The sequence below is a fragment of the Manis javanica genome, chromosome 1 (assembly GCF_040802235.1).
Source record: "Manis javanica isolate MJ-LG chromosome 1, MJ_LKY, whole genome shotgun sequence".
NCBI lineage: Eukaryota > Metazoa > Chordata > Mammalia > Pholidota > Manidae > Manis > Manis javanica.
The window spans coordinates 164,665,884-164,679,296 of record NC_133156.1 but is presented as its reverse complement, the minus strand read 5'-3'; the positions used below and the strand labels follow the sequence as shown (position 1 = coordinate 164,679,296).

The 13,413-nt window shown below is 48.9% G+C and overlaps 1 protein-coding gene across 3 annotated transcripts; it reads right to left on the bottom strand.

The window, feature by feature from the left end:
• Positions 1-670: 670 nt before the first annotated feature.
• Positions 671-13,339, bottom strand: TMEM127 (transmembrane protein 127). Of its 3 annotated transcripts, none has more exons than XM_036994612.2 (4): positions 13,180-13,339; positions 12,457-12,772; positions 3,783-3,947; positions 671-3,014 (listed from the first exon to the last, which is right to left on the bottom strand). In XM_036994612.2, the coding sequence occupies exons 2-4, from the start codon at positions 12,698-12,700 to the stop codon at positions 2,707-2,709; spliced, it is 717 nt and encodes a 238-aa protein (XP_036850507.1). In that variant the 5' UTR covers positions 12,701-12,772; positions 13,180-13,339; the 3' UTR covers positions 671-2,706. The 3 variants fall into 3 exon arrangements, with proteins under 3 accessions (XP_036850507.1, XP_036850508.1, XP_073096587.1); XM_036994613.2 differs by having other exon boundaries at positions 12,457-12,768; positions 13,180-13,336; XM_073240486.1 differs by lacking the exon at positions 12,457-12,772 and having other exon boundaries at positions 13,180-13,334.
• Between the last annotated feature and the right edge of the window lie 74 nt (positions 13,340-13,413).

The window sequence follows — 13,413 nt, the reverse complement described above, 5'->3', positions numbered from 1 at the left end:
ATATAACGGCAGGCACCTTTCATTAAATGTCTAAAATGAAGTAAGAACATATTCCTAGCTCCCATGAAAGACGTGCACTCTTCCCAGGAATAAAAAAGAACACCTTACACAGGCTGCTCCTCAAAGGGAGCCCTGGCTTTCATCATATATACATTTGGGGCTCAGTATGTTGGTGGAATGTGTGAATGAGTGAAGAGAATGTGGTAACGATTCAAGGCACTGACAATGAAAAGCACTTCGAGAAGTTACACTCCCAGTTACACTCTGCTCACATCTCTTCCAAGTAAGCAATCATTTCAAAAGAAAAATGCAGTTTCTTCTCAAAGTCCTAGCCCCGAAGGAGTCTGTCTCTTCCCACACACTGGCTGGAGTTCAGAAGAAGCTCTCTCTTCTGCAGCTAACCAGAAACGCACAGACAAGCTCGGGGTTGGAAGCCAAGGAGTTCGGCAAAGGCATCTACAGCTGGGGCAAAGGGGCTGGGTGTGCAGGCTGTCAGAAGTTAGAAGAATCATGGCAGTGAAAATGCCTTGCAAGGAGTAGGCATATGAAAGTCCCTTCTAACTTAAAAAAAAAAATTATGCACTTCATCATTTCTCCTGTTTCCCTAAAAGGAAGAGAACAAACCAAATCAGGGAAATTAAAACAGAAAAATGACAAGGAGCCACTAGCATTTACATTATTATTTGTGGTTTCTATTTTTTTTTTTTTAATTTTTTTCCTAGAAAAAAAAAACACAGTCAGGGGAATTTATATGACAAATCAGTGTCAGGATGGCAGGGGAAGAGAGAAAGGCCAGAGGCAAGGGAAGTGAATAAAAAGTGGGTTCCAAATCATGTGGAATGGTCCATAGAGTCACGTCTGGTCCTCATGAGATGACTGATCACTTTGGCATGCGTGTTTGGTACCCGGTCTCCTGGTCTGCCTGCTCAGACACCCACAATCAGAGAGCTGGCCACACTCTGGAGACCCGCCAGAAACAAATTTGGATTTACAGAAAGAGAAGACTTAATTTATTAGCTCTTTAGCTTTGTGCTCAGGTATCATATGGGAGTCTTTCTTGCCTAAGATAAGTGTCCAGAAGGGTGTGAAAGTGACCACGGGACACACTTCGGCATCCCAGTGATTTCCAGGCAGTCACTACCTCATATCTGGACATGGTCTTCGCCTCCCACACAGGTATCCAGACATCCCCAGGCAGTCTGGCTGAAGAAGGACAAGGGACATAACGGTCCCTTTCTAGACACTGTTCAACAATGGTGTCTATTCCCCAGCCTTGCTCCATTGTCTGTGGAAGGGGAGAGGAGACTGGGACCCGTCTGTTTTTCAGCTCAGCATTGGACGGTGATCCCAAAGAAGCTTGGCCATCCGGATCCACAATGAATGCCTCTCAAGTTTCTCCCACTTTACACCCCTGATTTCAGGACAGAGAATTCAGCCAGACCCAGAGCCATGTGTGTCAGACAGGACATTCAGAGTGACGGCTGGGCAAGACAGAGCCAATGGCACTCTGTAAGACCAGAGGACATTCAAGGAGAGAGGGCATGCCACAAGCTGCTGCCCAAGTCACAGTCTAGGGCACACACTGAGTCTGAAGGACACAGCTGGACCTACTAGCCTGACAGGGTGCATCTGACACCTCCGCAATGGGGCCCTGCGGGTTGTGGTTCCTTGGTGGAGTAGTGGGTTTCCCGCCCTGCTGTGGCCCCTGTTCCCGCACGGAGGCCAGGTTACATCTCAGTGCCACAGTCCTGAGGAGCACCACGCTGGCCAGACAGCCAGGCCACAGTCCTCAGCCTCCTGGGCTGAGGCTCTGGTTCCACAGGAAGGCCCCAGGGAGACACTGGTCCCTGGGAGGGAGGGAGGAAGGGGAGAGGGCTGCATTCTGGGAGAAATTCAGGGAGGAACTCCTATGGGCTGGAAGGGGCTGCAGTCCAAAACACTGCAGAGCCAAGAATAAATATCTGAAAAATGACAACAGTCTGTTGCTAGTCTAAAGAGAGTAGTTGCTGTTGCTTGTGTTTTTTTCTTCCTTTTAAAGCCACTGGCATTTTAAAAGGTGAAGGGGCCAGGGAGAATCAGCCCCTTCACTCTAATCCTTTATGGGCACCTGGAGGCATCAGGCCCACGTCAGGTGCTGCTCTCCTTGCCTGGCTCCACCACCAGAGTGAGGACAGGCACGAGGAGCACCTGCTCTGCTTCCCAAAAGCAATTCCTTCTCCCCACAAAACCAAAACATACATGATGGAGAGTCCAAAGACTAAAGTGCAGAGAATTCCTCAGAGTGGGGGCCTGGAAACGGGGCACTCTGAGGATTAGGGGGGTGGGGGTCAGCCCAGAGCTACAGCTATGGAACAAAGGCTGACTATTATGAAGTGAGACTTCAGGGTATAGTCCCCATCCCCTTGGGCCCTGTTGACACCCTTCTGTTTGGGACTGTCCACTGCCAGCAGCTCCCCAAGCAAAGTCCCTGGTTGTAATGACTGGCGACCATGAAGGGAGAGGAAGGTGGTGAGAGGGAAGACAGTGCATTACATAAAATCAGTGAATCCCGGGTTTCCAGAGCAGGGATACATGACCAGCCCTAAAGGCAGAGTCTCTCCTGGAGAAGGTTTGGTGAAGATGGTCAGGATCCTGCCAGGGAGGCCTCCTGGGAAAAGGAGCTCCTCCGGGTTGGGGAGGCCCTGCAGTGTGGGGGAAGGGCTGCCATTAGGGTGTGTAGGCTGGGGGCGGCTGGAACTGGTTGATGACCTCATACTCTGCTGGGTAGGGCTCATTCTCCTCCATCTCTGACAGCAGCTCCAGTGCCTGCTCCTCTTCCTCCGTGGGGTAGTGGCGCAGGAGGTTGGCAGCTGTGGCCAGGATTGAGGCTCCACCAGCTCCCGCCACCAGGTAGAAGCTAACGGCAAAGGTGACATACACCTGGGAACCATGGTACTTCTTGTGTTGCTGCTGCTGGGCCAGGATGAGTTCAGAAGCCCAGTAAGAAAAGCCGATGACGGTGGCACACTGCAGAACTGCAGGACACAGGAACAGTAGGAAGGAGTTAGAGGGCACCCTGCAAGCAGGATGCTTGAGGAACCAACTGCAGCCTCTCCACCCAAACCCCAGTCTCAGTGGATAGGTCCAGCCCCACAGCTTGCAACAGGGAGCGCTCTTGGCCACAGGATTCTTGGGCTGGGGCTTGGGCTGGATATCTGACCCCATCTGGGCCGCTCAGATTCTCTGTCTTAAGAGTTTCGAATTGGGATACTAGTCATGGGTGCTTGAAAGGAATAGATAAGGTCATGCAGTTTGGGAGCTCGAGTTGGCACCATCACAAGTCAAATCAACACACGAGCCCAGTCATGAGAGAGAAGAGAAGCCACATACAAGCAGAGAAGGCTGGTCTGCAGGGAAGCAGGAAAGGGGAGGAGATAATCAGCTGAGACCACGCACTCCAGGGAGATGCAGTGGACGCTCAGGTTCCTTCCTTGTCTATTCCAGGCCCCATGAGCCTGGCTGAGCTTCAAATCCAGTTCTCAGAGAGCCATGTGAATGCCTTGTGGGATTCTAATAATATTCCCTCCCTAAAGCTGGGCCAAGTGGGACTGTGGTTCAGCAGGCATACGTGTAAGTGATGGAAGCAAGCTGCCATCATAGACCCACGCTCTGTGAAAGGCTAGAGCTGAAATGGGCACCTGGATGGTGTCTGCTCAAAGAACCTCCTCTTTGTTCCCATCTGCAGTGCCAGACAGGATGCCCCTACCCTGTGGCAGTTCCTTCTCCACTGTGTTCCTTCTTACCTGTGAGGATGTGGGCAAAGGCATAGCGACGGGTGATCTTCAGGGCTGGATGCTTGGGCCCGAAGACATCCAGAAGGAACGCAGAGAGACTACACAGGATGCCTAGGAAGCAGAAGGCGGCAATGACCCGCAGGAGCAGCACTGTCTGGGGGTTCATGCAGAAATCTGTAGGGGAAAAACCAGACCTTCAGCACCCCACGCAAAACCCTAGCACAGGCAGTCTCCACCTGGGAGGAGTTTGCCCCTTCCACCACAGTCAGGGGAGCCAGGAGTACTGCAGGGAGCAGTCCTGGCTCCTGCTCTCAGCTGGCCTACAGAAGAGGTGGAACAGCCTCCATATCAGCAGACAGGAACCCTGGGTCACTGCTCCCGTGAGCCTCAAGTCCTTCTTCCCTTTCCAATGAAAGCAGTGTTAGAGCAGGACTCTGCTTCAAGTACATGGCATACTTTTCTAGCCATCTTTAAAAACCCTGATGACCTGACATGTTAACTAGTTCTGCTAAAGCATGCTTTGGGCTGGCAAGAAATCCCACTAACTTCTGAGCTGAGACAGCCAGAGGTTAAGGCCAGAAGACCATTAATGTCGACTCTCTATCCAGTCACTCATTCATTCCCTTTTTGTTCAAAAAGAAGTTGAAGCAGTTTAGAGAAATGTAATATTACAAGAGACTCCTAAACAAATTAGGAAAGGTGGCAGACTGGAGCTTCACATTAATGTTTGCTCCCTACTTGAACCCTACTCAAACAAAAGAAAAAAAAAACTTAAGGCATAATCCCATACAAGAGGGGAGGGGCAAAACAAAATTCCTGAAACCAGAAAGGGACTTAGAACTACTTAGGACTAACTTAATACACTAGATAAGCTGAAGTGTAAGTGGGAAGCAGGAAAAGCTAAGAAGCAACCAGATTTACACACCAAAGCTTGAAAGGCTCAGAAATTGACAGCACCAAACACTTCATAAAATGAGAGCAAAGCCATTGAAGGGTACATGCTGTACCAAGACGAGGGAGTAAATCAAGAAAAAGGAAGATGCTGAAACAAGAGACATAACATTCCAAGAGTCATGGTGTAGGGGGATTCTAGGATGACAACTGTACACCAGGCACATAGAGCAACTGATATTTTCCTCTAGGACTTTATTTTTATTTATTTATTTGTTTGTTTTTATTTTTAACTTAGATACTTTATTCTTTATTTTTTTGTTTTCATTTTTAACCTATAAACTTTATTTTTTAGCACAGTTTCTTTTTTAAAAAATCCATCTAAAAAACACTGTCAGTCCTCTGATATCTATGCAAACTGCCACTGCTCTCAGAAGCATACAGACAGATAAATGGCTGATTCAAAAAGAAACCACTTTTTAATAAAAGGTAGGAAATGGGCCTTAACTTCCTGTCCCTCCTGTTCCACCCATTGGCAAGCTCTTTGTTCATTTAGGCCATGGGTCACCAAGTGATTTAGGGAAACTGGGAAAGGGCTGGCAGGACTTAAGAGTACATGGTCCTTTCCTGATTCTTGGGCCCAGGCTGAGAGGCTGTGGGGTGATCGTGATCACTCCCTAGTGCACATCAGAATCACAGGGGTCCTGGCTGAAAGTTTGTCCCAGGCCCCAGAGATTCTGAGCTCTCAGACTGGAGCAGGGCCTAGTATTTTAACAGGCAACCCAGATAATTCCCATGCAGTAAATCCAAGCCTTACACTCCAAGAAACACTGATCCTGGACCTAGAGGGAGGTGGACTGAAGTACAGTCCAGGAACCTAGGGAGGGGATCTGAACCCAATAAAGGAGACTCCAAGCAACAGACACTGACATCATGAGGGCCCAGCCTCCCACACTGAGGAGCCAGATCAGATATCATGAGACCCTGTGCCTTTGTGACAGCATGCATTCCCTCTCTTGGGCTCTAAATTCACCAGGCAGATGTTGGCTAGGCCCACACAAGACTCATATGTCTTTAACTGGCTTCAGATCATCCACCAAGTTGCCCTCAGAGCTATCTGTGACTCTTTTGTCAGCTGACTGACTGTTTTTGGCTCGATCATCAGCCTGGGTGATTGATTGCCTAATGCCAGAAGGCTGGCCTGTATGTTTGCTCTGCCAGCAACCAAGACCAGCCTTCATTTTATCCAGCCTGGCATAGCCTAAGCTAGTGCTGTGAGAAGGAGTCTAGATAAACTCACAGGGCTTTACTGAAAGAAAAACTGGAGGCAGGGGCTGTCTCCTGGCTTTATTTTGAATACAGTTAAAAGCTCTCTATGATAGTTCTTCTTGGGGTCCACCTGACATGTGGTAGGGACAGAGCAGGAAGAAAGTGCTCTTCCAGTGCTTCTGAGAATAACCTGCAGCAGCACAGTGCAGAGGCTTCTGTCACTCTGCTTCACAGCAGGCTGCACAGATCACTGCAGGCAGCCTCACTCAGTGTGGACAGGTGCCCGAGTGCTGCTTGAACTGTGGTTCTTAGAATTCAACTCGTTTTAACTGAAAAAAGTAATACACAGGGCCTTCTTCAAAATACTTTCTTCAGCTGCAGATTATAGGATGTTCAATTTTATTATCATCTTTAAAAATATACATCTGCTTTATACACTCCCATGTGTCCTTTGTTTCTTAATATACTTATTTTAATAAGATGAAGACTCACACATGCTAAAAAGCTTCAGAAAGGATGTCCCTCCCTTCCAGATGTCCAACTGCCCTACCCAAGAGACACTAGTGACAGTTCCTCATGTACCCCTCCAGGAAGCTCCTGTGCATGCAGGTGAGTCAGTTGTTACCTTAGTTAAGCCTCACTCCACTCAGGGGGATTCACCACACAGTTCAGATAAGGAGTTGAAGGCTCCAGGTTAAGTGACTTCCTCTAGGTCATGCAGTGCAGAGCTAGACTCCAAACCCAGGCCAGGCTTACCTGCATCGTGATGTTCAGAATCACCAAGCACAAGAGTTACCCATTTAATTTTTTCCTGATGGAGATAATCAATCAAATCCTAAAGAGTTATATTTGAGCGAAGGGTCAAAAATTAATATGAATGCTGTCAAAGCCATCCTCAGAGCCAGCAGCTCTACTGAACTAAGGCAACAGCTGGGAGCACCAAATCTCTTCTAGGCCAAAAAGGTTTGGGTCTATGGCCCCGGAAGATGACTGGTTAGCCAGAGATGGGTAAGATTCCTCAAGGGAGGAACAACCTAAGACAGGCACAGTCGCAGGGGGGCCATCAGGTGAGAATTTGGGGATCAACAGAGGTGAGGCTCAGAACCTCACCCCCCCGCTTTGAGAGAAATCTTCTGCATCCGTGGATGTCTTGCTGCCCTTGTCTAGCCTGGATTAATACTTAGTCCATAGGCACATACCTGATCATCTGATCATCTACATTTGCCCTCTTACAGCACTAAACTATGTTTTCTACCTTTATCTTGCATCTACCTACCACTTCAGCATTTTATTAAAAATAAAAATAATAATAATAATAGGAGAAATGTGGGATCAACATATAAATCAAGTACAAAAATCAAACGAATATTCATATTTGACCTGATTGTTTATAGGTCATATTGCATGATCAAAACCGAAAGTTTCTGTGATGAATGCCCTTGTACTGTTCACCATGTAAGAATTTATTCACTATGTAAGAATTCGTTCACCATGTAAGAACTTGTTTGTTATGCTTCAGAAGATTGAAGACTGACGAGAATTAGGCTTGAGATGGATTAATGATTGTACATTGAGCGTTGACCCCCCTATACTGAATTTTATTGTTGTTAACCATTTGATCAATAAATATGAGAGATGCCCTCTCAAAAAATAAAATAAAATAAAATAAAAATAAAATAAAAAAATAAAAAATAAAAGTAATAATAATAATAATAATAATAAGGGAGAAATGTGGGATTCACATATAAATCAAGTATAAAAATCAAACGAATATTCATATTTGACCTGATTGTCTGTAGTTCATAATGCGTGATCAAAACCGAAAGTTTCTGTGATGACTGCCCTTGTACTGTTCACCATGTAAGAACTTATTCACTATGTAAGAATTTGTTCACCATGTTAAGAACTTGTTTGTTATGTTTCAGAAGATTGGAGACTGTTGAGAATTAGGTTTGGAGTGGAATAATGATTGTGCATTGAGTCCCCTATACAGAATTTTATTGTTGTTAAAAACCATTTGATCAATAAATATGAGAGATGCCCTCTCAAAAAAAAAAAAAAAAAAAAAAGGTTTGGGTCATTAAGCAGTGAAAAATGCTCATACTGGGAATTACTGGGCAAAAGCCTGCTTGCATGGTCTAAGCTTCTGCAGACATCAGGCTCTTGGAAGCAGTGGAGACACTAGAAAGGCACTGGACTTGGCACTGAATCCTAGACCTACCACAGACTATGTGTTACCTGGAGCAAGTCACTTACTTAACTGCCCTTGGCTTCTGCCATTTTATCTATCAAATGACAGCAACACCTGCCCCATCTCCACAGGAGCACAATGGAAGAGTCAGCTCACAGTGTGCCATGAACAAACAGCCCCCTGTAAAGTTACTGCCCCACTTGCTCTGCACTGGGCTACCTCAGCTGGGCCACAGCACCCTCGTCCCTGGCACGCCTTTCCTCCTCAGACCAAGACTTCCTTGTCCACAAACATCAGCCAGTGTGGGCCAGAGAAAGAGCCCACTAAAGCTGGACTGAGGATCTGCCCCAGCAGTGATGATGCAGTACAGAGAAAGGGCTTTTGACCCCCCAATTCAAACAGGTTTTGATTCAACGTGACTGTCCACTCCAGAGCTGCCAATAAAACCTTGGGTTTAATGGGGAAGCCTAATGTAAACAGCCCATGGAGTGATGCTAACAGATATCCCAGGAGCCTGTCCCACATCCCAGGCAGTCTTTTATCAGAGGGTCTCAGAGCACAAGGAGAAGACAGGCAGAGTTAGACCAGACAGGCTTAAACCCAGCTACGACTTTCCTGGGGTCAGGATCTCAGTGCCTCTTTTTCTCTTCCGCAGCCAGATACTAGTATGGCAGGAGGGCAACAAATACTGCTCCCTTGAGAACATACATGCAATGTTATGTATGTACTATTTTATTTGTAAAGAGAAATGGCATATGGGGCAGAGTCCTAATTTTAAATCCAAACCAGTGGTGCAGTCTACTGTGGCCTCTTTATTTTGGTAACTATTGCTGTCCCCATCAGTCACTAGGGAATAAGGCAGCTGCTGTGTAACAGGATACTAAGACACTGCCTTTGCCCAAGGTCACTGGTGAGTCACTGGGCTGGATTTGTTTTGAAGGCCTTGGCTCTTCCTGTCTACCTGCCCACTGCTCTTCCTCCCTCCCGACCGACCCAAACAGGCTGCAGGCAGGAAGACTAAAGTGGATTCTGGCCAGTTCCCTTCTCCTGTTCCATCTCTCCTCCCTTCCCACCCACTGGAGCCCCTGTGAGTTAGAGCCACATCCCCATGGCCCCAATCCTTGTCAGCACTCATCTGTGCCACCTGGCAGTCTCTCCCCACTGTGACTTTTTAGCTTCCCGACAGGCCTCTGGCACAGGACTCCAACAGGATCCTCTAGAGCCTGGCTGGGCTAACACCACAGGTACCAGTGGTCTTTGCCAAGCTGCCTCTGAGGACAGGCCCTGCTGGACCTGGGAGTGCCAGCTGCATCAGTCACCACCACCCCTTCAGGCACACCAGCCCTCTCTGGAAGGCTGTTGACCTTCCAGTGGCTTGTCAATCATGATTCACCCGACTTCAAATCCCAAACTTCCTTATTCTCCCAAGATGCTTCCTGAGGCTGTTGTTGGCAATGCCCTTTGCTGGCTGCACTTGAGAGGCAGGTAGGCATTGGATCTCAGAAGGAACGATTCGCTGGGGCTCCTCTGCTAACGGCCACTAGAGGTATGAGCCTATATCTGGACCTGGGTCCAGGTTGAAGAGCTGTGTGAGAAGCAGGAACCCCCTGGGGAGTGGAAAAATTCAGGATCTAATCTTTTGAGCCAGCCTGCATTTACTAAAGCTTCAGGGCTCTGCAAAGGATGGCAGGAGGGGGTGTGGCTTTGCCTCAGGATCACCAGCTAGAGCCAGAACACTGAAGGGATGAGAGATAAAAAGCACAGTTTTGGCTGAACTTGTAGTAAAACTCAACTAGCATGGGGAAATAATAAGCCTTGCACAGATCTGATGGAAGTAAGAAACCCAGAACACTAAGGGGCAGTGGTAAGAGTGGCACCCACACCATGCAAATCAGCTGTGTGTCCTTGAGCAAGTGACCCCGAGCCTGAGACCTCTGTGAAGTGGAAGTGACAACCTACCAAATAAAGACATTGTTTAGGAGAAACTAAGGCCAGGTATGGAGTGTGCTTAGTACAATGCCTGGCACTCAGGCGGGGGGCTGAGAAACGAGAAGGCTCTACTCCAAAGTCTGCCAGTGCTGCCTGCTGCCTGTTACCTGCAGAGACCTGGTAAGAACAGAGATCTGTTCTCCCTCAGGAAGCATCTACAGGCAGATGTGTGCCCCACAGCTCTGCTCCCTCTGAAATGGGAAATATCCCAGACTTCCATGCTAGGACATCTGTTTGGCCCTAAGGATCAGCATAACAACACAGGACAGTGTATATCTGAAGGCCCATCGAGTACCAAAAAAACCAACAGGTACAGAGAAAAGGAAGAAGAGAAGCCATCAGGGACCTCCTGATTCCTCGTCTCCTTTGTGATAGCTCCTGAGGACCCACTGTCAACTCTCTTACTAATGAACAGCAAGTGTTCCTAGCTTGCAAGGGCCAAGGAAATAGCCACAGGAAAGCAGGTTCTAACTACCCATGGGTTACAATCCCTAAACACAAGAACAAACATAATAAAAAGTTTAAGCAACATGCTTTATAAAAGACAAAATCTTTTACAGCGTGAATAATTTCTCAGAAAGGATAAATAGATATGTGCGCAAAGGAGGATCTGCACCAAGAATTTATTTAAATTTTTAACATGCTTTGACAAGGATACTTGCTAAAGTGAAATAATCATGAGCTCATTCCTTATGAGAGCTGAAGTAAAACAAAGGCTAAAAAACAAATGAGACAGCATCATTTTATAGTGGGGCCAACAGATGTGAGGTTGACTTAGCTATGCCACCTACAGCTGTGTGGCCTTGGAGAGATCACTTCACTTCTCTAAGACATAGCTTCTTGACCCACTGAAATAAGGGGTCAGACTGCCTCTTCCTCCATCACACAAATTTTTTGAGCCTCCCCAGGGATGATCTGAAAGAGAGAAGCATTATGAGCTCTCTTCCAGTTTGTAAGTGACACCAAGCTCCCTAAACAAGGCAACACCAGGGGATCCACCACAAAGGTCTAGATGAAGTGGTGGAAAGGTGGTAGCTGTGCTTCAAAGAAGGTAAGTGCAGGGGAATGAGCTGAGGGAAAAGCCATCGAGGCTCAACTCAAGCTTGGTGGCCTTTCTGCTATCAGCTACTCCCTAGAGAAAAAGCCGCATGTCACAAGGCCTCCATCATGTTGTGTATGACTTTGGTCTTATATAGCCAGCCCAACAAAGGCTATCATCGTGGTCAAATCTGGAAACAAACCAGAAGCTCCCATCCTGTTCTCTACAAAATCATCCTAAAGCCTCAAAAACTCAAGAGAAATGCAAACAGAACTCTCAGGGAAAGACAATATTAAACCACAAGGATAGAGCTTTTAGCCTGGGCCTGCAGAAGTTGTATATCATCCCACAGGGAAGAACTTGACCTTTTCACCAAATCCCAGTGCCTGAATCTTTAAAGAGGCAATGTGAAAATATTTAACAGGAAGGGCTTCTGTTATATGGGGTAGTAATCATCTGGAATGCATCACAGCGGGGGAGTGGCACCCTTCAAGAACAGCTCAGAAGACCTTGGGGCTAATAAAATGTGCTGTTACTAAGGGTTGTTTGGGGTCCACTGACTGGCTTTAGGTAAAAGTAAGACAATGCAGTCCTGCCCTCATACCACACAACCCTTCCCTCAATACTGGACACCACTGGGCAAGAGGAGCTTACAGGGCTCACTGAGCCAGGTCCCCATATAGGTCTTGGCTTTCCCTGTGTCCAGTAAAGAGAACTTTTCCCTTTCCTCTGCCCACCTTGCTGGGAAGCATGATGATGAACAAAGCAACCTACCTCAGTCAGAAACACTTGTAAAGGTTCCAAGAGCCAAATTCCAATAGTTTTACTGAGGACAGCAATAGAATTGACTAGTGGTTATCAAAAATGCCACAGACTCCCTTTTACTCTAATAAAAATTCAATTTGTACAGCTCAAAAATATCTTTTAAAATCTAGGCATATAGAAAGTTCCTTTTTCTCCATCAATGAGGCTGCCACTGATTAGAAGGGGACAGCTAATTGTGATGCCTAGCACCCTTTTCTCGATACACAGCGCCCTTCCTTGGGCAGAATCTTAAAAAAGTAGCAGTTCAGATTAGCATTGAGGGAGTAGGTACTTGGCTGAATTAACATCGGAATTAACGAGGGGCCGGACCCCCAAACAGAGCCACCTGGTGGGCATGTACACCAGGCAGGAAGAGGGCTGTCTGCTTCAACCAAGTGCCTGCCCCTGGCTATCTCAGTTCCAGCTCGAACCCCATTTTGCTCCCCGCCGAGGAAGCCCAGTCACCCAGAAAGAAGAGGGCCGGCGCGCAGCGCCCTCACCTTTCAGCAGGTCCGGGTGCACGTAGCCCAGCACGTCGGAGACCCCCAGCTCCTGGCGGGAACAGGTGCCACCGTGGATGTGCAGCCAGGCAGGCTCGGCGAGCGCAGTGCACAGAGCCGTGATGGACAGGGCTCCAGGCAGGGCCGAGGCCAGGCTACGCTCCGGCTGCTTGGGCAGAGCGCTGCCTCCCGGGCTCCTCCGCCGGCGCCCGCCGGGCAGCCCTGCGCCTCCGGGGGCGTACATGCCCGGCGACGCCCGCCGTCGCTCCGCGGTCGCTGCTGGTCGCCGCCGACCTCCGCGGGGCGCACAGCCTGCCTGTCCCGAGGAGGAGAGCAATGCGCTGGGTTTGCGGCAGGTGGGGCCGGCGCAGGGCTATTATCTCCCAACCGGAGAATGGGGGTTGGGACCTGAGGCCGAGCGGAGACTGGAGGGCTGCAGGGATTCGGGGGGCGGGGACGGGGTCCCCAGAATGGAGCTGCGGAGGTGCGGGATGAGGACCCGCAGAGGGCTGGGGGCCAGCTGGAAGAGAGGCAGACCGGAGCAGGGAGGTGTGGTGGGCGGAGTTATCGGCTGCTGGTGGTAGAGACCCGGACCTGGGGTCTCAGCCAGAGTGCCAAAGGGCGGAGAAACAAGCTGGGCCGCGGGGTTTCGGAACTCGGGATCCGCTCTGGGGTGCGACCTGTGTCCGGAAAAGGCCCTCCCCACACCGACCCGTCCCTCACCAGTCAGCAGGCCTCGGGGCCGGGATGACGCCGCTCCGTCCCGTTACGGGCTCTTCAGCTGCCCCAGCCCCCCAAATCCGCAACGCCCGGAGCGACCCGGGGTCGATCCACTTCCGGCTTCCTACACCTCTGTCTCCGCCTCCTCCGGCTCCGCGCTCTGGCCTCCGCTTACGTCACAGCTTGGGCGCGCCACCGGCTCCTTGCGCTGGGCCTCACGGGACTGGTAGTTCGAAG

What these genes read in the sequence shown, in the direction of transcription:
- TMEM127 (XM_036994612.2), bottom strand. Translation starts at nt 12,700, where the DNA reads ATGTACGCCCCCGGAGGCGCAGGGCTGCCCGGCGGGCGCCGGCGGAGG. An exon ending in GCACCCGGACCTGCTGAAAG is followed by an intron (nt 3,948 to 12,456) that starts GTGAGGGCGCTG and finishes TTTCCCCTACAG; the next exon opens with ATTTCTGCATGAACCCCCAG. An exon ending in CTTTGCCCACATCCTCACAG is followed by an intron (nt 3,015 to 3,782) that starts GTAAGAAGGAAC and finishes TGTGTCCTGCAG; the next exon opens with TTCTGCAGTGTGCCACCGTC.